The following is a 25,393-nucleotide window of genomic DNA, read 5'->3' as shown; positions in this document are numbered from 1 at the left end:
GTCCCCTAAGAAGGTTTTTATTCTCTTACATTCATAACTGGCTCGGGCAAAATTGCACACTTCGTTGCTACATGCTCATTGCCATAAAACTTTAAAAAAAAAAATAATAAACTCAGAATTTAATAGTATCGATCGAAGTTGATAACATCACCCAAGAGATAGTTGACCTCATCAACTTCCATCTTTATTTCGACAAACTGATATCCTTCTTCATCGAACATATTTCCCATACCATCTTCTTGGATAAAAAAATTCATTTTGGTTTAAAAGCGGTTATTTATATAGTTTAAAGAAAAGAGGTAATTCGAAAAATGTCCCAAAACATTTTCGATCTATGCTTCAATTTGATTTATTTTTACGTTCCGGAAATAGTTACAATTTATTTTGATTTGGAGCTTCAAAAAACCATTGACTTTTGATATCAATGAAATTTTCGTGTTAGGCAACAAGTTATTCTTGGCACTGGCGTAATGAATTCTTATGGAAAGTGGGACAAACAATTCTCTATGTCATCACCAAAATTTTTTTTGATAAGATTATTAAATGTCTTGCAACAAACTGTATTGTTCACCTTTTTGATAACAAATTGATCAGAAAAGAATGTCCTTTTTTGGATCAAACTGATCTAAAAAAAAATTATCATACAACCACATCCAGAATTGGAGTGGAGCTAACCACTATTGTTGTAGGAACGACTGACAACTTATAAATAGTGTGTTTTCAACAAAACATCAGACAGATGTTCCGAGATCAATAAAATCCTGAAATGTTAGTAACCGTATCTGTAACTACTCTACTTATGAATTTATTCAAGTTATTCACCACACTTTTGATCGGCAATTTACTCAAGCTTACCATCCTTTTCGATCATGATGGATCTACATTTATGTTACTGACAAAGTCTCTCTTTAACAGAGTCGGTGAATTTCGTCGTATGTCTCGAGGACGGAGAACTTTAGTCTCTCTCTCTTTCCTGTTATTGACCGTCGCAGCCGATATCCTACTACCCTGGACCTCAACTATTTACTTCAAGTTTGCCAGAATTAGCAGTGAACCAAAAGCAGTTCGTCCTACGTTTTTGCATCCTTCGCACTTCTCTTTGCCTACTAGCCCTAATTTCAATTACAATAGTACGACTCAGTATGGGCAAGCCGCAGCTCAATATTTACTTCCTGACCTTACAAATGACAGTTCTAAATGGGTCGATTCTACCACAACAAGGATTTATGGCCCTTTGTCTGGTCAACAATTCGATGAGAAAAAAATTAAAAAACAATTAGGATACCAACTTCCGAAACACCTTTATTGCCATCATACGATTATGTGGAGTTGCAATATTACTCAGACGGTCGAGGTCTCACAGCTAGTTAGTAAATACGGTTCATTGCTAGGTTACATAGCATATTCGGGAAATGACTCCTACACTGTATCAGACTTTGGGCATTATTTTACAGGCTATCTTAATAATTTGCAATACTATGTTAATATGGTGCTCGTTGATCTTCAACAGGGTTTTTTTTGGGACGGGACTGACATGGCCGCATATAATTACAGTCGTATAACCCTTAGTGTATGGGATGTTGAAGCACTCAACTTAGTAAAGTCTTATGAAATCTTACCTGATGTGGTTTTTATGAATCTCAAGGGACAAATTATTCAGTCAAAGTTCTCACAACATGACGATGTTGCGTACCTGGCGACTTGCATCAATGATAAACTATACTACGGCACGGTTACGTGTGTAATTGAAACACTAATGACCTACCACGTCCCTGTTGCAAGTAACGAAATAGACATGATTCAAATTGATGAATATGATGCCTCCTTCGCTACTCATAGTCTGCATCAACTTGCAAACGATTTCACTCGGTCATCCAATCGTACAACAAAGTATGTCATAACAGATCAAGCTAGGAAATATAAGATCCCCGACGACTCTTATACCGTAGTCAGAGAATTAGAAGCTGCACTAAGCAACAGGAGCAGATTTCTAGAATTGAAAGGAGCCACAGCCTACCTATTTCAGAATGATACATTTCTGTTGGTAAATAACCAGCAATATAGGGTCGGCTACTCAATCACGGGATGGATAGTTGCTACAGCAATGACAACGTTACTAGTTATCGCCTTATATCTCTTCTCATACTATAACCGTACTATACACCTGATCTCGAGATCACCACAAGCAATTATGGCATCAGCTACCATCCCGAGCTTACAAACTCGTTCCGGTGGAATTCCTTCAGTTACACTTGCATTGTCAATGACGCACGATAGAACACAGATATCATTAGTTGATATTAGTAAATCTCCTTTGGAAGAGGATGATAAGGAGTACATTTTAAATGAGACAATATTAGCAAACTCTAAAGATTTCTCCCAGCCGGTTAGTGACGACAATCTTCATTATGAATCCGCCTATATTGTCAACAGCAGAAGACAAGCAAACTATTCTGGGAGCTATATGATGAAAAACTCTATGACTCTGACACCTAGCGACTCGGCTACGCGTTACAATCTATAGTGTGAGGCGATGCTGGACTGATTGAGCTCTATTAAATACTAACCGGCGCCCTACCTGTCGAGGAAAAGCATACCTTCTGTAATGTCTCTACACCTTGATGAATGAAGGAGACAACAATAACCAATAATAAATTTTACCTTGATTTATAATATCTACTCTTTCATTCTTCTTATCCTGCTTATATGGTTCCATCACCTCGATATATTACTTCAAACGTCTGCATAAATACAATTTCCTTGGTATCTCACTCTCCGTCATTAACTCACTGATAGCTCTTTCCCGCTGGGTCTTCAAAGGTGGATAAGCAAAATATTCGTTGACATGCTCAAAAATATGATACCATTGACGAGTGCTTCACCAAAAAGGAATCTAGAAGGAGAGTGTTACATAATGGGAACGTTCGTGAGGTATTGGCTAAACTGCACAAGGAAAATCACATTGGATAGAAAAGTTCATATTATCTAGCCCAACAACAATTTATCTACGATAAATTATCTAAAGCTGGTAAGGAATTGACTTGTGAATGTATAATGTATTAGATGATAGCTCACTCAGTCTTTAGATCGAAGCAATCTAGCAAATCCTATCAAGGCTCCTAACAAATCTTTCTTCGTGGTTGGTTGTGACTCTGTTGGACTTCTGGAAATAACTTTACTAGGGGATCGGCATATCCTCACTAGTATTTACTATCTCACTAGATGGCCCATAGCTCAAACTGTCTCGTTATACGACGTGCTCACCTATATTTTAACGGATCGAGGTTCAGTTTTCTGCTCGGTATATATTAAATCCTTCTTTATGAAACTTGGATGCAAATCTGTCACAACTACTTCGTGTCAACTACAGACAAATGGATTATGTGAAATACTAAATTAAACTCTGTGATACTATTGCCAAACTTGTCTGTGATCATAACTACATCTATGAACGGAATAAGTATGTTAGTCAAACTCTATCGACACTTAGAGCATTGTTCAATAAATCTTCTGGCTTTTCTCCCTGACAGCTATTATATGGTTGTCAAATAATCACCCAGGAACATGATAGTACCTATCTGTGAATATGTTGAAAAAGAATATAATGTAGAAGTCTCCAAACGTATGGAGTACATTTAAAAGGAAGTAGATAAAATTTATATTACTACAAGAGAACAATCTGATCGTGCAAAACTCAAGCAAGCTACAAGTTACAACAAAGCTGTGCATCTAAAACAAATTAAGTTGGTGAGCAAGTGCTCTAAAGCAAGATGTCCTCTCGAGCAAGCTTGTAGATAAATGGCCAGATCCCTTCATGGTTGTTGAAGTGTTACGCAACGAAACTTATATAGTCGATGGTTCTCGTCTAGGCCGTATCAAAGGTGCAATAAATGTTAATTCACTTCAACCATTTATCAAAAGTAAATACATAGCGCCCGATGCCACAACACAAAATACGCTGAAATACTTGCGCGTAGACCGATGCAAGAAGAATTTCTGCTTTATCCCGCCCAAATCGAATGTAAGGGGACTCTGATATTATCCAATGTAGAAATAATTGTAAACTCGATTTGTGTGGTAGAAAGAGTTTTTTTCTTGCATATTTATTAAAGTAAATCATTAGAAGAACATGTTGTGTTTGAAGACAAATAGAAAGAAAACAACTCTGTGTTGGGAGCGTCATCATAGCATTCTACTAATCTCGACTTATAGTTATTGTGAATAATTATAACAATAAGATAATAAATATGAAAATAGGCTCAACCGATAACAGGACATTTTGCAAAAGCAACAATTTACAACACACCAATAGCTTTATTCAACACCTAAGACAATTACAACTAAATACATTGTTATGCCAAGAAACAAATATACATTTCCGTTCATTCGATAAATAACTCAATCAGCCAATATGGAACTTCAAGCTTATCAAACATTATGGACCAAGTATTGTGGAATCATCAACTTCAGTCAGTCCTAAAATACGGAATTGATTTAAAAAAATATATGTATTTAAATTCAAAGGATGTTACTATAATATATAAAATATTTATTTGCAATTAAATACTTTCTTAGACAAGTAATAGTCAATAAAAAATCATTCTGAAAAAATAAGTGTATAGGTTCATTGCAAAGTATGTGAGGATAAGGGTTATTGTTACATACATACATAATATGAACAAAACTAAATATTTCGTCCTTGAATACAAGGTTTGTACATGAATAACTGTTATTTAAAAGCCCAAATCTCATGGGACATGTCACAACACTAGAAGAAAGAGAAATTATACATGTTGGGGAAAAGATGAAGGAGGAATAGTTTGAAAGAAACTACTAATGATAAGCTTTACTAACTAGTAAATTAATGGATTTATGATAGCATTAGCATTTCATCGAAAAGACTAGGGCAAATAACATTAAATGCTTTTATTATGTAAGCCAGAGGAACAATAAAATTGTTTATATTCTTGACTTGCTCAATACTCATCAAATACGTGCAATTTAGACATCTTAGTTACTTTTAAATATAACTGGAAACCAAAATAATAGTAGATAGTAGATATTTGATTAATTGAAGCAAGTACAGTCACTGCTATCTTGTACACCGAGTTTCATATAAAATCTAGTTGATATTTACAAAATTGATTTTGATTGATCAGCGACATCAATTTTGACTGACAAGCAGCATCAACTTTGGTTGGCTGCGACATTGATTATTGGAAGCACTGTATACCGAGTATTAAATTAATAAATGTTTGCTTACAGTGTACGTCTAAAGATGGCACTTGAATAAAATCCTCATACAAAAAAAATTAAATTAAAATTTGAAGTCTAGACTGTGGTTCTAGAGTGTACCTAGGTAACGCGGATCGAACAAATCCGGACCGGAAATATTAGACGACTTATATTTTTCAAAAAAAACAGTCACTCGAAGCAACGTACTTTTATTCTGAATTGTGCAAGGACTGTTTTCCTAAACAGGTTGTGCAATCGATTCAGTGTCTCTGCTCTATATATGGTATATGGTGTAACAAATGTGCACCCAAATGAATGTGATGATCAATTTTCAAGTTATCCCTGGCTGAAAGGTTGTAGCCTCTTAGGACGCTATACCGATGTTGATAACTTTGTATCTGATAAAAATATATTAGAGTTTTCCATTTTTCTTGTACATTATTTCCGGAAACTATTGCGACACTGTAGTTATTGTTGTGACGAAGCAAATAATAATATTGATGCCAATGATGATTGTGTCTTGTGAATCCCTATATTGAATCTATTTAATTTTTTGAACCTTATTTCAAAAATCAAATCTTATTTCAAAAGTCGAACCTTACTTCAAAAGATCAAACTTTATTTTCCTTTGTCTATAAAATAGACAAGTTTTAACTTCTCTTATCTTTACTTCTCTTTGTTATATTATTTTTATATAAATAACCAATAAATCAAGTATTTTTATCTCTGAATCTGTTGGTATAACACTCTTAAAACACAAGCAAGACAAGTCCCTTGAAGCAAATTATCTTCATTGTAAACATTTTCAAACCTTTTATTAAACTACTACAAACAAGTCTGATCTACTTAACAAGATCTGGTGGTCACTCACAACAAGCGAATCTATTATCAATACTTTAACTCAAATCTTATATTCTTTTTATTCTTTTATCAACTTTATTCTATTTCAAAACCGTAAACTCTTACAGGCCATTAAAGCAAGAAAAATTACATTGTAACACAATGCAGCAAACTTTGGCAGCATTTGACTTTTCTCTCTCCAACTAGTTCAAACCCAGAAACATACAAACAAATACGTATGAATACAGATAAATCCAGAAAAATACAAAAAAATATAGAATATCCATAAATCATCAAAAACAGCATATAATCAGAAAAACCAAAAACATATAAATAACTTCAATATTTCTTATACTTTACCTACATACCTTGTTTCTACTTACTTTTTACTTACTTTTGTTTTTACTTACTTCATTTTACTTAACATCAAGAACAAGAAGTCCCTTGAAGTATATATACTTCATTGTAATCCCTTTTATTTTATCTTTTTATTTTATTTTACTCAACAGTTTGACCTACTTAACAAGATCTGGTGGTCACTTATTACAAGCGAACTTATATTCAATCTATTACTCTTTTTGGAATCAAATCCTATCTAAACCTTTGATCTTATATCAAGACTTATTCAGTACAAACCTATTTATACTATAAAAACCTTACAAACTCCAATTATCACAACATCGAGTTCCTTTTTATTAAAACTCTTTGATCTTTACTTTATAACTCAAGCAAGTCAAGTCCTTTGAAGTCAAATTATCTTCATCGTATCATTTTTATATTCTCTTATCAAGAAAACTCTTTATTACTTTTTACTGTTTGATCTACAATACAAGATCTGGTGGTCACTTACTACAAGCAAACCAAATTTATTCATTTAAACACAAAGCAAAATGTTACCGAAGCGAAGGCTGAAAATGTGGTAAATGCTCTCAGAGCCGCGCTTTATTTTTCATATATATAATAATAATAAACTTTCAAACCCCTTTCTTCCTTATATCTTTCAAAGTAGCTAATAATAATAATGTTTAATTTTTTTAGGGGTGGTATATTTAACTAAAATAGGTTTCGCAGATTTGAAAACCAAGATGTAGGGTGGGCATTTACCACATTTTCAGCCTTCGCTTCGGCAACATTTTGATTGTTAGTCGTTCCTAGAACAATCTCAGTTGCCTCCGCTCCGGCTTCCAATGTGGCAAGGTTCTCCGTAGAAAAAATTGAATTGGTGATTTGTGAGCCCAAAGTGAGTGTTGTAGTTGGTTTGTAATAAAATCTTTCAAAAGTTTGAGTATTTCTACTCCAGTTGGCATGTTGTTTGACGTTTTCAATGGAGTGACCCTTTTCGACTGCTTTGGTGCTAGCTGCTGAACGGATTGGGTGTGGGCTGTATTTTTCGGTGTCAATACCAGCTTGTTTCATGATGTCTTTAACCTAATTGGCTACGGTTGTTCCCTTGGCTGAACAAGTCTTTTTAGGGTCTTCAATATAAGCTAAGAATAACTTGTGTTCCACCGGCAAGTTAATTCTTAAAGGTAACGTTCTTTCCAGGAAGATATGTAGTGTAAATACAGGACAAATGCTTTGATCTTGAACGATGCCAATAGTACATGTTTTCAATTGAGTTTCTTTGGGAAGCCTGAAATAGATTCTGGCGCCTGCTAAAGTATCTTGACCATCATATTCCAACCGTGTATCCCTATATTGCATATTGCCTATGTCTGATCTTGGCCTAGCCATGGTAGAAATGCATAGTAGGATAATGGTCTTTTGTTAAAGACTTTTGAGTGAGATAGCCTGGTTATTACCCAAGTTGGCCTTGATATACTGAATGACCACGTCGACATCCCATGTTTGCAATTTATGATCTGCTGGTACAGGTACTGGTTGGTTACGTTTAGAGCTGAAGAAATCTTGAATCAATGGTTAGTAAGCAATAGGTTCTTTGTCAGGATGTGTGTGCTTGAAAACTGAAGCAATGGCCGATCGAATAGTATTTAAATGTTGGGTGCTGAACTGCTTGTTATCAGTTAAAAACGCTAAAATGTTGTTGATATTGTATTCTGTAAAATCCAGGTTTTTCTTCTGACACCAAGCTACCCAAATTTTCCAGCCATTGTCGTATGTCTTCCGCGTGCTTGCTCTTTGAGCGTCTTCTAAGAATCTCATTGTTTCCTCCGATACTCCCGTTGTGCTTTGCGCTTGCCGGATAACAGCCATGCGACTAAAGTTGTCTTTGGATTCAATTGGTAAAATATTGGCTTGCTCAACTTCTTCATCCCCAGTATCATGGGATGCCAAAATTGTGTTGGCCACCATGGAGTTATCAGTACTATTCTCTTGATTTTCTTCCTTTTTATCATTTGCAGTACTGGTGGAATCAGTTTCCACGGAGGGTAAGCATATAGTCCCATCATTGGCCAATGTTGTAAGAATGCATCCGTTGCTGCTGCTTGTGGGTCTGGTCGCAGACTCCAGTAAGTTGGTAGTTGTGTATTATGCCTGGTAGCAAACATGTCGATGGTTAGAGGTCTCCATCTTTTCATGATGGTTTTGAAAAATTTTCTTGGAATCGTGCTTTCGTATAGAGGTTTCTTGATTCGGGATAATCTGTCCGCTTCCACATTGTTGATCCCCTTGATATGTTGGTATATTACTTGGAGGTTTTAGTTGTTGCACACATCCTGGATCTGTACTGCTATATTCTGTAAGTGTACTGATGCTGTGCCACCAGCCTTGGTTGTATATTTGATGGACGTCTTGTTGTCCGTCAGAATCTTGATGGTGGAGTTTCGGAATCTTTCTGCGTGTAACTTCAGCGCAAACAGGATACTCTGTAGTTCTCTTACGTTTATTGACATTTGTGCTTCCTCCTTCGTCCAGAATCCATACGTCTGTATGATCGGTGAGTTTACTCCCCAACCCGTGTCGGAACTGTCCGTCGTGATGGTTATTTGAGGTTTTTTCAAGGCAATCCTCTGTATTGGTAGGCCATTCTTCTTGGTTAGAAATGTCTTCCACCATTGTAATTCCTCCACCGATTGTTGATCCAGATGACAAGGACCTTCCCAATTGTACGCCTGTGTCGACAAACTTCTCGATAAACTTCTCTGGATATGACGTATGTGCAATAACGCCTCTCCTACTGCTGGAATCATCGCTGTGATCTTGCCTATTAGACCCGTCATCCATCGACATGTCCTTACTGTAGGTGTCATCACCTGCTTGATTCGTTGCATCAGTTTGTTGATCTTCAAGTTTGGAACTCTGATTGTCATCTTCTTGGTGTTGAACTCAAACCCTAAATACTCCTGGATATGAGATGGTGTTAATAAACTCTCTCTTCTGTTGATAATGAAGCCTAGTGATTCTAGATGTGTGATTACCCTTTGAGCCTTTTGTTGTAGGTCTTGAGGGTCTTGTGACAAAATACAAATATCGTCTAAATAATATACCATTCTTATGCCTTCTCTTCTTAAAGACTCGATTGCATATTGAAGTATTTTTGAAAAAATTCTTGGAGCGACATTTAGTCCAAAGTTCAGCGCTTTGTACTGGTAGACTGTGCCAAGGTTTTCGAACACTAAAAATGGACTTGAATTTGGATGGATTGGTACTACGGTATATGCATCTTGTAAATCGAGTTTCACCATGTAATCGTTTGGCTCGATTAGGTCTCTCAAGGCTGATACTCCTTCCATCTTGAAGTGCTCGACCTGGATAAATTGGTTGAACCTGCGACAGTCCAGAATTGGTCTTCTCTTGGTGGCTTCCTGAAGGGTGAAAAACCTGGAAAGGTAACCTCTTGCTCTTGGATCTGTACACTTTTCTATTATTCCTGCAGTTTGGAATTTTTCGACGGCAATATTTATTTCCTTTTGTTCTTCTGCGGGGATAGATCTTCTTGGCGAGTACCATGGCTTTGGAGTCTTTGCAAATTGAATCTGGCATCCCTCCTGGATTAGTTTCAATGGCCATGGGTGTTTGATTATTTTCTTCCAATTGTTGTAGAATCTGGTCAGGCGACCCCCTGGAAGGATGCCATCTGCTGGAATCGAGTAATTCTGTTGAATAGGTTGTATCTGTAGTTGCTGTGGTTGTCGTTGTATTTGTGGTCGTAGTTGTTGTAGTTGTGATGGTGGTGGTAACGTTGTTACTGTTGATTGTTGTCAGTGGGAGCGTTTGTATTGCTGGCTGGAGAGGTGAAACGATTCCCACTGCTGTTCCTTCTCTGGTGAAAATTCCCAGCGAAAGATCTTGTGTTGAATCTAGTGTAACCTCTGTTTGCTCCCCTATATCCTCCTCTTCCATAAGGACGTCCATGTTGCTGATTGTTGTTAGTGTTGTTGTAGAGTAAACATTGTTGGAATCTTGCTTGGTGGAGGTCTGCCATAAATCCTTGGTCAAAGGTGTTTTCTGCTCTATCCTCTTCAGGGAACTTTCCCTTGTATTGCATGCTGGCTGGTAATTTAAGGGTTTTTGTGGCATAGTCTCTAGCATCATTGTCTTGGAACTTAGCCTGTCCAAACCCGAACGTTGCAAGCTTGGCAGCTTGATCAATGGTTTCATCGAAGATCTCTTTATCTTCGAGATTCTCGAATTGAATTTTTCCTTGTAAATAGCGAAGTTATTCATAGATTTCTGTCGTTGCTCTTGCTTGTATTCTAGTGTTCTCTGAGTATTTATAGATAGAGGTGACAACTTGGTGGGTGTCTGTCTTCCACTTCTTAAGTTCAGGAATAATTTCCTTGTTGATTTGATGTTGCTTGTTCTAGTTGTCGTTTCTGTACCTGGCGACCTGTTTTTTAAATCTTGTGAACTTTTCTTTGAGTTCATATGTTGGCGTGCTATCCAGATACTCTGATATTTCCAGTGGTAATTCTGAACCATGTCGTTCTTCGTCTTTCCTGATTCGTTCTTCGATTTGTAGTCTTTTGAAAAGTTCAAGTGCGTCTGCTGCAGTGAGAAATCTTTCTGGTTCATTGTTATTGATATCACCCATAATTTATTCCACGGTGCGCGGCTTTGAAAGATATAAGGAAGAAAGGGTTTTGAAAGTTTATTATTATTATATATATGAGATTGTTCTAGGAGCGACTAACAATCTTTGATCTCAAATTCTTTTACACTCTAAAGAAAAGTCAAATTTACTTCCAAACTCTTAAGGCCATAACGAGAAAAACGTTAAAATTACAATACTCTCAAAAATTTTTGACAACTCAATGAAATTGAAAAACTCAACAAGATTCACAATTCAAAGGAAAAACACAAAAACCCAAAAACAACACAAAATCAAGAAAATTAAAAACATATAAATATCAACAATTTATCAAGCATCATTATGATTATTATTATTATCTTACCTTATCCAAATAAATCTCCTTTGAAACAAAATACTTCTTTTATTTTATAAACAGGAAGAACCAATAATCCCTTGAATCATATACTTCATTGTAATCTCTTTTTTTATTTTATTTTTTACCTACTACTTTTACTTTTATTCAAATCAGTTTGATCTACTTAACAAGATCTGGTGGTCACTCACAACAAGCGAATCTATTATCAATACTTTAACTCAAGTCTTATTTTTTATTCCTTTTATCAACTTTATTCTATTTCAAAACCGTAAACTCTTACAAGCCATTAAAAGCAAGAAAAATTACAATGTGAACTCTAAAACACCTTTTAAGTTTTAATTTTTTTTTGTAGTGTTGTAGCACAAATGATGATATTTTAGATCAAAAGAACAATGCTGATCACAAGAACAATTTTGATGTCCAGCGACATTGATGTCGGTCGACATAGATTGCAAACAACACAAACAATAAGCCATGCCTTTTTTTTTATATAAATAAGATGAATATTTTTAACAAAATAACAGACATCCAATAAATGGAATAAATTCAAAAAATCAAATCTCCTTGCGCTTAAAAAGCAATCTTTTCTTATTGGGTCACAATTACCTTTTCTTTTCTTTCTATTCTTTCTGATCTGATACTCGAGTTATCACGAATTAAGAAAGATCCCTTTTATTTTTTTATATTTTATCAAACAATCTTACTCTTAACCTTATTGATCTATAAAGATCTAGTGGTCACTACTCAAAATAAAAAAAAAATTAGAATATACAAAAACAGAATACTACAGTATTTCACAAGACGGTATCACTCCAGGTGGTTGTTTCAATTGGTTCCCAAAGGTTGACAAAAGCTCACAAAATAACCCTTATCAGTTCTCGAACAAGGCCACAGATTTCAACTGCAAAAGAAGTCAGTTTCATGAAGACAAAAACCGTTCAAGTTGTCAGTAGATGACCAACAAACGGTAGGCAAATTTATAGGAAAACTTTGTTGGACTTAGGTTATATAGAAATCATGAACACAAAACGATTGGTATCTTTCACAATTTTTTACGAACAAGATACATCTTACTCTCAATTGCAAAAAAATCAACGAGCATCACCAATTCTGCCACTTCAAAATGAAAGGTGTTCCAGCTTTACGAGAATGGGTAGTGTAGAAGAATTTCATAACCAAGGATGGCTATGCTCGGATACCAATACGTCCCGAATCCAGACAATCTCTATCGTTCCAACATGAGGAGGATGTTTCTCAATGCCATTATCTTCCGTTTAGAATGGGCATTGCCACTAGACTATTTTCCAAACTTATGCGATTTGCACTCACTCCGTTGCGAGAGAAATGAATAGGAATCATATACAACCTCGACGGTATTTGCGTCTTGGTTAAGACGAAGAAGGAATCCAAATAGGCCATCCATACGATTATTACCCACTTACAAGGAATATGGAAAACTGAAAGTGGATGCGCTCGCAACAAGGATCAGCTTTCAACTACAGGTGTTTTAGAGCCATTAACTAGATCTAGAGGCAGTAGTAACGGATGCATTCAACTAAATATGGTCAAACATAGGTTTTTATCTTCATTCGTCATAGAGATTGATACCATCGGTACTATGGAAGTTCAAAATCGATCGATCAAAAAAAGCAGTTCTCACAACGCCAAATCGACCAACATAATTTTGGTGGTCTCTTCTTACACAAACCATCAGAATAACGCCAGCCATAATAAGATTGAACAAATATTGGAGTCAGGCCGCCTAGTTGATATACAACAGTATCAGAGCTCACAAGAAATAAATGTAAAAGTTATGGAGTTTACCAAGGACGCGAACCATTTTTCTACAAGAAAGCACTATAATTAAAAATGGTCCAATGGTGCAGGAAAAAACCATTATCGCACTCATCACTGGATTATGCCCTTGAACTCTTGGTAGAATATTTAGTTGTCTGTCAACGTATGTCATATTCAGCATTAAATGGACATCTAACAACGATCACATCAACTTTCAGAATTATTGACCCACAACAACCCTTAATCACTTCATGTTCACCAGTTTTGCAATCGTTTGTGGCGAAAAGATGCTGAGAGACAGAAATCCCAAACACTTCAAAAGAGATATTTGATGTCATGATTCTTATTAGTCATATTGTCAGGTGAGATGCCACTGCTTCACTGGAACTCTATGCTTTGCAGTTGAAGACTATTTTGTTAATCACACTTGCGACCACGTTCAGACATAAGTAATATTCAACTCAGAGACGTAGAATTCATAATGGACAATAGAGAAATACACCAACGGGAGCCACTTTCATCGCTAGACATCCAAAGAAATTAACACAAAGACATCGAAATTGATAACCAAGAATGGTGTCCTATTTTTTCGCTTTGGATATTCTACAACTTTATCAAGGATTGAATATAACAGATGTCAAAAGATCACATGTTCTTGGTGAATTTGACTAACAACGACAATTCCACATGGCAATCAGCACAGCTTGACGCAACTGCGACATGATTGAAGAAGAAAATGAAAGAAAGGGAGTATCGACACCAACATTTCTTCTGTTTATTTACTGAGATCAGCTTCAAGCTCAAAGGCTGTCCAAATGGGTGCTCACATTAATCAAGTAAACGACATCATAGAAGGAAGAGGAAACCACATCTAGAGTTGGAGTGGAGCCAACTACTATTGTTGTAGAAACGACCGAGAACAAAAGTAAAAAGTGCATAAGCACATAGATGACAGAAAGTCTTGGATTTTATTCATAAAAATAATTATTTTAGCAAAAATAAAATCAGGAAGATAGGTCTAACTAATCACTATCACTGTCGCTATCGCTCTCTTCTTCGCTTTCAGAATATTCTTCAATAATAGTTGCTTCTTTTTGTACAGTTACTTTCTTCTTATTTCTTGATTTTTCTTCTTTTTCTTTTAATTTCTTCATAATAAGTCCACTGCGAGCACCAAATGATTTTTCCCATTCTGTCTTCACATTTTTATATAATTCTATAGTAAATCTAGCATCTTCTACCTAGTAATAGGCAATCAGCTTCTTTTTACATGTTTTTACGCTACTATTTCACTTACAGATGAGTGACTTCCTGCTTGAATAGAAATACCCAGTACTTCTTTGACTAACATTTTCAAACCAGGGCTTCTGCCTTTTGCTAATTTACGAAAAGGTTTATAGCGAGACGTATCACGTATTAAGAGAGTAGGATGGGATAACATCAAAACTTTCAAATCATTATATACAGCATGTCCTACTAAAATACGGTTTTTGATTATGGTTGCCACTTTTTCTTGAGCTTCTTTAAATGTGATTGCTAGCTTATGCCAGTTATTATTGGGAAAAATGTAATCTTTTAAAAAGTTATTTACCTTCGTCACTTTCCAAATGTTTTGGTTGAATGCCACTTACGTGTGTACGGTAGTCTGTTACTTTTTCCAAAGGCTTCACGTAGGCGTCTAACAACACAGCACCGTTGAAGTTAACGATGGATACTCTGGCCAATGCTGAGTCCAAACCACCGGGCCCAACACCCACCATTTCACAATCAATAGCTACAAATTTCCCCAGTCTACAAGTATAAAGTGTTAAATATTGTCAACAGCTGTATAGTCATTTCTTCTTTTACTTTGAATCAGCCGTATTCATCTTCTCTACTAAGATCTCTTTACTTATCGTTTTTTTGGTTTTGTTTCCGTAAACGTTTTTCAATACTTCTTCTTCAATATCATCGCCAAACCACAGGTCATCTTTTTTGGGTATCTCGGCCTCTTTCTTTGTCTCTTTCTTTAAAGCCTTTAATTCTCTATAAATAAAATACAGCTGAACAATTGTAACTAAATCAATTTTGCAATGCACTCTTACTCTAATTTTCTTTTTTTGTTCCCTTTGTAATTTGGACTTATTTCGAATTCATTCGTCTTTCTCTTTTTTGATTCATTTTTGGGGGCAATCGTCTAAGATCAAAAATAATGTGAATATCAATTGCAGCATCCTATAATCTTTTATTAACTTACAGGTAAAAGCTTTTTCCAGTTAGAAGAAGGAGCAATTGCTAGTGATTTCTTTGCTTTGTTTCCACTTTTTGCCATTTCTATTTTTGATCAAGAAAGAAAAAGTATAATTGACCGTGGCTTATCAGTGGTGTAACTTGGATTATTTCATATCCCGATCCTAACACAGTAAACAATTATGCAGTACAGATTCTCGTTCGTGGCCTTTTTGAACTATCCTTTTCTGTTGTTTTTGTTTTTCTTCATATTCTGTCAATTTCTCACATTAAAGAATAGCAGAAGAAATGTTTATAGGGTATCTGTTACTAACAATAACAACTTTTTTCTTTTATCATGCTGTTCAGCAAACCCATATTTTTGATATTGTGCTTAAACGAAATAATGGCTTGGACGAATGGATATCGAAGCAAATGCGTATTAGCTTTAAAACTATTCTTAAAAATATTCATCCCCCAGGTACCACTCGAGGTTTTCTTGCAGCCTCCCTCTCTACCTCTCATCCAGATTATTTTTATACTTGGACCAGAGACGCGGCTTTAGTAGTACGAGTTCTTTGCGATTTGCCCGAGACGGAGGATAACCTATTAAAAGACTATGTTGAATTTCAAGCTGATACCCAAAACATTCCTACTGTATGCCAATGTTTAGGTGAACCCAAGTTCAACCCTGACGGTTCTGCTTTTTCCGGTCCCTGGGGAAGGCCACAAAATGATGGTCCAGCAGAAAGAGCCATTACATTCATGAAGATTATCAATCGATTCAAAGGAAAGCATGATGATTTTATAAGAAAAACTATCATGACAGCTCTTGAAAAAGATCTTGATTATATCGTCCGCGTTTGGGAAGAGCCGTGTTTTGACCTTTGGGAGGAAGTAAATGGCATACATTTTTATACTTTAATGGTGATGCGCATAGCTCTCATGGACGGCTATCACTTTTTTAACAATAAAAATTATCAATCTACTGCTAATGACATTCAAAAAAGACTGGAAACATTCTGGTCGCCAGAGGAGAATTACATCAGGGTTACACAAGATGAGCAATCGGGCGTAAACAAGACTTCTGGTTTAGATGTTTCTGTTTTGTTAGCAGCAAGTACATTTTCTAGTATTAGTGAAGGTAAGTTTTTCATCCTCAAGGTAATTTGGTAAAGTCAAGATATTGAGTATGATTCTTTTGCTTAGGTTTCTTTACTCCTGCTTCTGATAAGGTTATACATATATTTTGTTTTAGATATCCCGATTATTAACACATGTCTGTATAGATCCTTGCTACTGCAGCAGCCATAGAAAGTGCGTTTTTAAAAGTTTATTCAATCAACAAAGACTTGAAAACAGACTTAGGAACTGCTATTGGTCGTTATCCTGAGGATGTCTATGATGGATACGAAAAATCCGAGGGGAATCCTTGGTTTTTAGCAACAGCTGCCTATGCTGAACTTTACTACCTAGCCATTGAAGAGTGGAAACAGAAAGGCATTGAAATCAACAAAGTAAACAAGCCATTTTTTGAACGCATTGCTCCTTTTGACTATGGTACTTATGCTCCCAACAGCGATCAATGGCAACAAATCATATCTAAAGTGTCTACGGAAGCAGACAAGTTCTTGGCTACAGTTCAGTTCCATCAACAGGCGAATGGATCTATGTCTGAGCAATTTAATCGTAATACGGGTCGTATGCAAGGTGCTAGAGATTTAACTTGGTCTCATGCTGCGTTTATTTCGGCTGTAAAAGCCAAAGAAGGATTACCCATTACTCCTGTGATCACATCTACTTAATAAATCAATTCAAAGCATAAATTGTGTTACCATTCCTAACACCCTTTTCTCAACATCCTACACAAAATGTATCAAGCAAGTTGAAAGCTGTGATTGAGACATGACGAAATAAAATTAAGGGTGCTTGTAGTGTGAAGCTGTGTTTGTCTTTTTTTCTGCTTTCTTTAAATTTTGTTAAATCATGAATTTCTCGATTGCAGATGTTTTTGAAGATTACATAGAAAGTAAATAAAAAATTTATAGAGATTAAGAATGTAGTCTAAAAAATAAAGCCTAGGTTTACAAAATCTACCTTTTGAAGTAGATCAAAATATGCAAGAATTAAGAAATATGGATGACGACTTGCAAAGTACAGCAAATTAGATGGAAATCAACTTTGAAATGTATACTCATAATCTAATTTATTAGAACATAAAGAAGCTTATACAAAAAATAAGAAACTTTATATAAAACAATGCCGGTTATTGAACCCTGTCGATTTAGCACCTGCTCGTACGCAGCTGGAAAAAGAGTTCAAGACAGCAATGCAGAAACAGGATCAGAAAATTGAATTGGCGATGAAAATGTACGATCTTGTATCACGGCATATTGAACGCCTTGATTCACAAGTATTAAAAACTGGGATCAGTGAAGCAGACTGGGTACGATCGAGTGCAATGAGACAAAGTTCTTTAAACAATAGGAAGAGATCATTATTTACAAATATAACAGATGGACATAGAAAAAGGTAAGAGAGAGGAGGATTATGGGTTTAAAAGTTGAAACAAATACCAACGTGTACTACAAATAGAATTCACCACTCTTCTCGACCCAATCCATCTATGATGGGTCAATCAGCAGCCTCAAATGAATCAGAAGTGGATCCAAATGAACCTATCTATTGCTATTGTAATCAAGTATCATTTGGTGATATGATTGCTTGTGACGGAGAAAATGTAAGTTGTGAAAAAGTATTTGCATACGCCATCAGCAATTAACCACTTTTCAATAGTGCGAGAAAGAGTGGTTTCATTATGCCTGTGTTGGTCTAGTAGAACCACCTGTGGGAAAATGGTATTGCGATTATTGCAAATCAGAACAATATCAAGACAGCAGTAATAGTAGTAGCAGCAGTAGTGAAGAAGATTAGATATACATACAAAAATACCCCCGTTCTCTCACTTTTATTATTATCTTTAATAACTCATTATAAAATATTATCAGCGAACCAGTGTTCTTTTGGTCTTTCTCTTTCAACGGTAGGCAATCTTTCAATAGCCTTTGCAATTCTGCATAGCAAAGCTTCATTCCACCAAGAAGCCATGAATTGCAAGCCAATAGGCAAATCATCGTGATAGCCAACTGGGATGTTAACGGCCGGTATGCCTGTTAAATTGGCTAATACAGCATATACCATTGAAGAAACGGTCAATTTTGAGTTCATCATACCATAAGACATTGCCTTTTCTGGAATTATGGGTGACAATACAGCTGTTGTAGGCGTTAGTATCAAGTCAATTCCTTGATCTTTAAAATATCTAGACAAATGATTCATCATTCTAGTACGCACTTGTTGAGCGCGTATATAATCTCTTGCTTCAAGTGTACCTGCAACAACAGACATAATTCTTGTGTAGGCAAGGAACGAAGAACGTTTATGCGAAAATTTTGAAGCAAAATTAGACATCTCACTGCAGATGGTAACAGTGTGAGCTTTGAGATACAATTTGAAAAAGAATAAATGAGTATTAAGAATAAAACATGTAAGCCATAGTTTACCAGTGTGAGCAAGTTCTAGATCAGGTATGTCAATCTCAACAATTCGTGCTCCTAGTTGCTTTAAATACGTCTGCACTTGATCAAACTTTTCTAAAATAGCCACTTCGTTAGATAGTTTATTCCATTCAGGAACGATCGCTATCGTAAGATCCGATAAATCGCTGCATTTTTCATAATCTGCTAGAGATACAGAGGGCTGCTGGAGAGTGTAAGGGTCTTTTGGATCTGGTCCGGCGATAGCACTGTAAGCAATAGTCATATCATCTGCAGTGGCAGCAATCGGACCATAGGATCCTAGCGAGGGATCAAGTGTTGCTCCACCATATGCAGAAACACGACCCCAGGTTGTTTTTAAACCATATAAACCACAAAATGCAGAAGGAATTCGAATAGATCCACCTCCATCTGCACCAATCGTAAAAGGAAATAGTCCAGCTGCTACAGATCCGCTACAGCCACCGCTAGACCCTCCGCATGAATGAAGGACTTTCTTGTAGGGATTCTTTGGAACACCTGTGTTTGGGTTGACAGTAAATGTATCCCATCCAAGTTCATTCATGACAGTAGAACCAACGACAATGGCACCAGCCTTTTTTAGCTTTGCTACTATTGTCGAGTCTTGCAGAGCAGGTTTTCCGTCATTAATAAAGCTAGTACCTGACTTAGTTTCCAAGCCTTGAATGTCCACTTCCTCCTTCACTGCAACAAAAACACCATCTAGCTGACTCAATGGATTTTTTGACTTGTATCTCAAAGTCGATTGTTCAGCTTGTTGTAATATATCGCTTGATAAGAAGCGCATATAGTTCATTGACTTGCTTGCCTCAAGTTTAACAAGCAAAGATTCAGCAACTTTTGTAGGCGTCGTTTCAAAATTCGTGTAAGCATTGTGAAAATCCCAGAAGGATAAGAAGGGTGACACACTCTTATGTTCAGGATTTAGTTTGACTAAAGGCTAAATAAATGGTTTTAGTCATAGTGCTTATTTATAGTCTCTATTAAAAACTATACTTCATCTAAGTTTGTATTCCGATGTATCTCATCAAGAGCTATAGGCACCATAGTAGGATGATCTTCAATATCATCATATTTTCTCAATTTTAATAAACCAGCATCAGCAGCAAGTTTTTGATTCAACAAAGGCGTGTACTCGACTGCATTTGCAGCTGCTAATAAATTCCAACCATATAGCTCAGGTGCTTTTATATCTACACGATCCTTTTAAAAAAAACATATTAAATTAAACTAGATTAAATACAATTAAATTAGTTGCTTACTGCTTTATTTTGATGCATTTTATAAATAAAAAGAATAGAAAAAAAGGTTTACACACGGACTCATGCGCTTTTTTTTTCTTTTTTTTACTCCGAAAATTGCTTACTCAAAATCAAATAAAGTGGGATTGTTATTGCTTTATGATATGGTGTATAGCTAATGGACTATCCAATATTTCAGGAATAGTCTCTAATTGACTAAAATAAACAGGCAAAGATCCTTTTCTTTGTCTGCCTTCTGTTTGTGGTGAATTTGGTGTTTGAATCATTGAAATACTACGTTTGTACCTAATAGCAGGTTGCAAAGACAAGGTAGTTTCAATACATTGGGCTAATAAATTCTGTGAAGCAATATGATTTCTTTCATCTTGCTGCGGTTGTTTCAAATTCTTCTTGTTTTTCTTATTTATCAAGGACCACTGAAAACACAAATATTTATTGTTTCTTCTTTCTTGTGTATCTTCTTTATTTGAATCCTTCTTCTTGAATAAAGCAAGATTTCTAAAGTACATAAATGTATAAAAGAAAAATGAAAGAGAGAACAAAACACATTGTTGTCAAAATAAAAGAAAGTTACTTCTTTGTCAAAAGGCCTCTTTTCAAATACCGATAGCCATTTCCAAACAGGCAAAGAAAAAAAAAATTATTGCTCTCAGGTAAAAATGTAAGAATAAACTTGATGTTAGATTTAACTTCAGTGATCACTGTTCTTATATTTACTAAATAGCGAAAGTGTGCAAAAGCTAGTTTTAAAAAAGCTTATTCTATACAAATGTATACCGGACATTTAAATTAGCAAGGGCTTTTTTAATGTAGTACTAAAGTATGAGTAAGGATAGCATATACAATGAATATATGCATGCATATGTTATGGAAGATACTTGGTATATTTACTATCCAAAGAATAATCTTAAAAGTATCAAAGTCTACTTAAGATATTTTGGTAAAAAATGAAAGAAACAACTGTCTTTTATAAACGATGTTATATTTGTTGAATTTGAACAAATTCTTTTGCTCTATTTTCCTTTTTCGAATAATGAAGACTTTTAAAAAAATTAAAACAGTGGCAATATATCTAATGCCATTCTATTGCTTTTACCCTTCTTGAATAGTATTGATTTTTTATCACTTTTATTTACAAATGGATTGTATTGTGGAATGAAAGTAGAAGAAAGGGAGAGAAAACTTTAAATACACATTCTCTAGAGTTCTAAAAAAGGTAAAATCTTGATTGTTTTTACTAAAATGTTCTTGTCTATTTGATCTCTCACTGAATATTCTCTTACGGTTCCAATTCTAATAATAATTTGAAACCAGTTACAAACCCTTTTGACATTGTTGTACACATTTATTAGATGTGCTTAGTACAAATGAAGTCTTAAAGTCACTATAAAATTAAGGAGACGGGTTCGATCATTTAATCGATCTATTGTACTCACAGCTTACTTATCTTTTCAGTCTTTGTGTTCAGATAGCCAATGAGGTTTTAGGTATGAGGCATTTAAACTAGATTCAAGTCTAATAACAATAACAATAACAATAATCATAAAGGATGCCATATGCTCATTAGAAGTGGCTTATAAACCAATCAGACATGAAGAGTTTCATTTTCGGGAGAATAAAAAAAAGGCTATAAAAGGTGTGTGCATGAGACAAAGAGGAAGAGGAAGAGAGATAAAAAGGCAACAGTTGTTCTTTCCCTCTTTTTTTTATTGTTGCTCTTTTAATAAATAAAAAAGAAAGTAAAAAATTTCTTATTTATATACGGCAAAGCAACAGTATGCTATATGCCTTTGATCCACTTCCAGCATGTAATGACCCTATGACATTACAAGAACAGTTTTTATCAAATAACTTGACATTAGACGATTGCTTGGTTCAAAGAAGAAAATTCATTTCTGGTAGAATTTACTTTGCTGCGACAATCTTTAACGCTTTTTTTATTATAATCACAACACTCTTATATATTTTTTGTGCGTTAGATCCTTCAAAAAATCGTGGATCTTCATCATCTATTGAATTGCATTCCAAAGGTCGTCTACAGCTGGTATGGAAAAGATATTCTTTGCAGAAAAAGTCAATCGCCTGTGCAACTTTGGGAGCAGTTGGACATTTAATATTCAGTACATGTGTACTTGCAGCTCAGGCATTCAATCCACTTTTTGCTTGTTATTTTATGTTGTATGGTACAGTCATTGGTTTTTATACTTGGATGTTTGCTTTTTGTACAAGAGCTTATCGACTTCGATATCTTTATCGAATCAATCAATTCAAAGTCAAATATTCACGAATGTCAGATGAAGAAAAGCTATCGCACCTGAAGGATAAGACATATAGGTGGTACGTGACACATAATCAAAAGGACCTTGGGAAAGTATTACGAAATCCATTTCTGATTTATGCCATGTCTTTAATACTCATTCTTGCAATCACTATTCCATCACAACAGCACGCAATTCAAGTATTGCATCGATGTGATCCTAGTTGGGGTGCATGTATTTTGCTTGGTATGTTTGGTTTCTTTATTGCTATCCTCACACCTTTCATCACCTATCTTCTCAGAGATAATCCAGATGCTCATGGTATTCGAACAGAGCTTTGGATCATTGCTTTCATTGGATTTCCACTATTTTTGCTTTATACCATCTTCTTCTTCAAACTATCTCCTTTACAATCAAATGCGAAGTTATATATGCATAGAGTCTTTGCACCCGCCAATTGTGTCTTATTTTTCACTGCTTTCGCTCATGTGATATCTATCGTAGTCCCTTTACTACAATATATTCCTATTCGTATCCGCGTACCAAAGTATTTTTTCAAAAAACGCAATTTTCGTACAAATAGCTCCACTGAAAATTTCGACATTGGAAGATTGGCGCCTAGACAAGTATCATCTTTATCAGCACCGCTCGAGTTAACAATGGAATGTTTGGAACGTACCTTGATGGACCCTTACATGATGAGTCAACTTCAAGAATACGCTATTCGAGACTTTAGTTCTGAAAATTTGTTGTTTTATGAAAAACTTTTGCAATTAGAAGAAAAAGTGAAGAATGAAGCTTGGCGGTCAAATAACCAAATGGGCACTTGGACCAACTCACGTTCAATAGCCAGTAGTCAGTCTGACACACATTCAATACCAGAAAAGGATATTCTAACATATCCCATTCCAGAGAAGTTATTAACAGAGAGCGTCGAATTATATGAAAGCTTCATTCGAGAAAATGCATCATTTCAGGTGAACATATCTTATAAGGCCCGCACCACCATAGACCAAGCCTTCCAAGAACTCTATAGAAAATACCCACGTCTAATACCCCACAAAAATCGTTCCCATAAACAGCCTGATCGCTTATATAATACAATGATACCCCTTTGGGATGAAATTGGGAATCCATCTCGTAATGGAAACTGTGAACAAGTAAAAGATCTGAATGGTGATATACCAATGAATATAACCCTTGGGCTCTTTGAAACGGCCCGAGTGGAAGTATGTTGGAATGTATTCAATAGTGTCTATCCAAAATTAATAGAACAGAACAGCTAAGTAATTGCTTGTTCTTTTGTACTATTCTTTTTGCTTTTGTATTTTATAAAAGTGTGACATTGGCTATTCTCCAGCCTATCAGCTAGGATATTGAATCCTCTTTAAGAATGATGACTTTTTAATTCACTAACGCAGTAACAATAACGAGTATTAAAAAACTGGAATTGCTATACACTCTTTTCACAAAAAAAATTATCAGGGTTTATAAGATTGTAATGCCATATAATCTTACAATTTGTCGAATTTGAGGATACATTCTGCTAGAAACGTCTAAAACTCCATAGGCTGTTGTTGCTTTAATTTGCTAATAGCGTTAAAACCTATCAAACATGATTAAAAACAGTAGTAACCGTTATCCAAAGTATAAAGTTTCCAAAGACGTATCTAAATAAACATTTATATAATATTTGAACGAAAGTAACCAGTTATAAAAAAAAGTAAGTTTTTTCTTCTATGAAACCAAGCTCTTGAAGTTAGAGCCAGGGACTTCAAAGTAACAGACATAAAACGAACGTGAAGTTATTTGGTTAACGAACAAAAAAAAAAGTTGTACCAATCAACTATCAAAAACATTCCATGTAAGAGTGTTTTGCTTAGGATTTAAATTTCATAAAGCTCAAAATAATTAGAAATCACAAAACTTTGCTTTACTATTTTCATAAATTCCTTGAATCAGAAATTAACGATGAATAGTTCAAAGATAATTGAGCAAAATCACTAAGAATAAATTGACAAAATGAATGCACGAAATTCTAAGCAGCCGAGTGATGTTAATTTTTGCTTCCAAAATAAATCTGATCTCTATTGTATGATTCTATGTTCTAAACAAGACTTATGTGTCCAATCGTGACAAAATTTGTGTCGAGTATTTACACTTTTATTTCAAACGAACCATTTGGCAAAACTGTAGCATTTTTAGATTTCGGCGAGTTCACGAAGACGACGAACAGTGGAGCGAACAGTGGCAGCAGCAGTAGTGCTATTTAAAAAATTAGTTAAATTTATACATTGCACATCAGTAAAACTTACGAGACAGTATAAGCACCACCAGCCAAGGTCTTCTTACAGCCCTTACACTTCCAGATACCAACAGCAGTACGCTTAACGGCATCCTTACCACAGAAGGTACAAGTGTATGTGGCGTGTTGAGTGATTTCCATCTTCTTTACAGTCTTTCTGAGAGATGCACCATAACGAGTACCGTATTTACCGGTGATTCCGACCTTCTTAGTACGCTTGGCCTTTTATAAAATGTTAGACGGATTACTTTTTTAGATGGATGTATTTTACTATACCATATTAAATGGATTATATGGAAAAAGGAGGGGGAATGCTTGATTATGCTGCCATACTGTTCATTACTTTTTCCAACCGAGACCTCAATAGAGCCACTGTTTCATCCTGTGGACCGGACAATGACGTATTAAAAAAATTGAATGCATATGATTGGCCCAATGTGAGCTTTCAAAAAAAAATAGCTTTTTATGGTTTGTCTTTCTTTTCTTGCACGAATATTTAAAGTATTAAAAATATATTTTATTAAACCTGCCAAGTAATAAGCAAAGAATCACTACTCTT

At 35.3% G+C, this 25,393-nt stretch overlaps 10 protein-coding genes across 10 annotated transcripts; 5 read left to right on the top strand and 5 right to left on the bottom strand.

Annotated features, from left to right (window-relative positions):
• Positions 1-766: 766 nt before the first annotated feature.
• Positions 767-2,524, top strand: RO3G_00132 (uncharacterized protein; the record flags this gene model as incomplete). The annotated part of the gene is made up of 2 exons (XM_067654723.1): positions 767-1,370; positions 1,401-2,524. 2 exons carry the CDS (start codon positions 767-769, stop codon positions 2,522-2,524), a joined length of 1,728 nt encoding a protein of 575 aa, XP_067510824.1.
• A 4,551-nt stretch (positions 2,525-7,075) lies between these two features.
• RO3G_00131 (uncharacterized protein) lies at positions 7,076-7,921 on the bottom strand (the record flags this gene model as incomplete). Its single annotated transcript, XM_067654722.1, has 4 exons — positions 7,076-7,084; positions 7,180-7,503; positions 7,642-7,768; positions 7,878-7,921. The coding sequence occupies 4 exons, from the start codon at positions 7,919-7,921 to the stop codon at positions 7,076-7,078; spliced, it is 504 nt and encodes a 167-aa protein (XP_067510823.1).
• Positions 7,922-9,079: 1,158 nt separating this feature from the next.
• RO3G_00130 (uncharacterized protein) lies at positions 9,080-9,374 on the top strand (the record flags this gene model as incomplete). Its single annotated transcript, XM_067654721.1, has 2 exons — positions 9,080-9,190; positions 9,312-9,374. The coding sequence occupies 2 exons, from the start codon at positions 9,080-9,082 to the stop codon at positions 9,372-9,374; spliced, it is 174 nt and encodes a 57-aa protein (XP_067510822.1).
• An 848-nt stretch (positions 9,375-10,222) lies between these two features.
• On the bottom strand, positions 10,223-11,052 carry RO3G_00129 (uncharacterized protein; the record flags this gene model as incomplete). Its single annotated transcript, XM_067654720.1, has 2 exons — positions 10,223-10,680; positions 10,860-11,052. 2 exons carry the CDS (start codon positions 11,050-11,052, stop codon positions 10,223-10,225), a joined length of 651 nt encoding a protein of 216 aa, XP_067510821.1.
• Positions 11,053-14,806: 3,754 nt separating this feature from the next.
• RO3G_00128 (uncharacterized protein) lies at positions 14,807-15,534 on the bottom strand (the record flags this gene model as incomplete). Its single annotated transcript, XM_067654719.1, has 4 exons — positions 14,807-15,014; positions 15,072-15,248; positions 15,308-15,399; positions 15,460-15,534. 4 exons carry the CDS (start codon positions 15,532-15,534, stop codon positions 14,807-14,809), a joined length of 552 nt encoding a protein of 183 aa, XP_067510820.1.
• A 332-nt stretch (positions 15,535-15,866) lies between these two features.
• RO3G_00127 (uncharacterized protein) lies at positions 15,867-17,236 on the top strand (the record flags this gene model as incomplete). The annotated part of the gene is made up of 3 exons (XM_067654718.1): positions 15,867-16,575; positions 16,641-16,666; positions 16,721-17,236. The coding sequence occupies 3 exons, from the start codon at positions 15,867-15,869 to the stop codon at positions 17,234-17,236; spliced, it is 1,251 nt and encodes a 416-aa protein (XP_067510819.1).
• Positions 17,237-18,057: 821 nt separating this feature from the next.
• RO3G_00126 (uncharacterized protein) lies at positions 18,058-18,365 on the top strand (the record flags this gene model as incomplete). Its single annotated transcript, XM_067654717.1, has 2 exons — positions 18,058-18,171; positions 18,228-18,365. The coding sequence occupies 2 exons, from the start codon at positions 18,058-18,060 to the stop codon at positions 18,363-18,365; spliced, it is 252 nt and encodes an 83-aa protein (XP_067510818.1).
• A 359-nt stretch (positions 18,366-18,724) lies between these two features.
• RO3G_00125 (uncharacterized protein) lies at positions 18,725-20,289 on the bottom strand (the record flags this gene model as incomplete). The annotated part of the gene is made up of 4 exons (XM_067654716.1): positions 18,725-18,753; positions 18,824-19,949; positions 20,006-20,212; positions 20,272-20,289. The coding sequence occupies 4 exons, from the start codon at positions 20,287-20,289 to the stop codon at positions 18,725-18,727; spliced, it is 1,380 nt and encodes a 459-aa protein (XP_067510817.1).
• A 2,383-nt stretch (positions 20,290-22,672) lies between these two features.
• Positions 22,673-23,819, top strand: RO3G_00124 (uncharacterized protein; the record flags this gene model as incomplete). The annotated part of the gene is made up of 3 exons (XM_067654715.1): positions 22,673-23,314; positions 23,507-23,689; positions 23,802-23,819. 3 exons carry the CDS (start codon positions 22,673-22,675, stop codon positions 23,817-23,819), a joined length of 843 nt encoding a protein of 280 aa, XP_067510816.1.
• A 911-nt stretch (positions 23,820-24,730) lies between these two features.
• Positions 24,731-25,113, bottom strand: RO3G_00123 (60S ribosomal protein L37a; the record flags this gene model as incomplete). Its single annotated transcript, XM_067654714.1, has 3 exons — positions 24,731-24,794; positions 24,845-25,056; positions 25,111-25,113. The coding sequence occupies 3 exons, from the start codon at positions 25,111-25,113 to the stop codon at positions 24,731-24,733; spliced, it is 279 nt and encodes a 92-aa protein (XP_067510815.1).
• Between the last annotated feature and the right edge of the window lie 280 nt (positions 25,114-25,393).

This window comes from Rhizopus delemar, genomic scaffold, assembly GCF_000149305.1.
Source record: "Rhizopus delemar RA 99-880 supercont3.1 genomic scaffold, whole genome shotgun sequence".
Lineage (NCBI taxonomy): Eukaryota > Fungi > Mucoromycota > Mucoromycetes > Mucorales > Rhizopodaceae > Rhizopus > Rhizopus delemar.
This window is presented reverse-complemented; position numbering and strand designations above follow the sequence as displayed.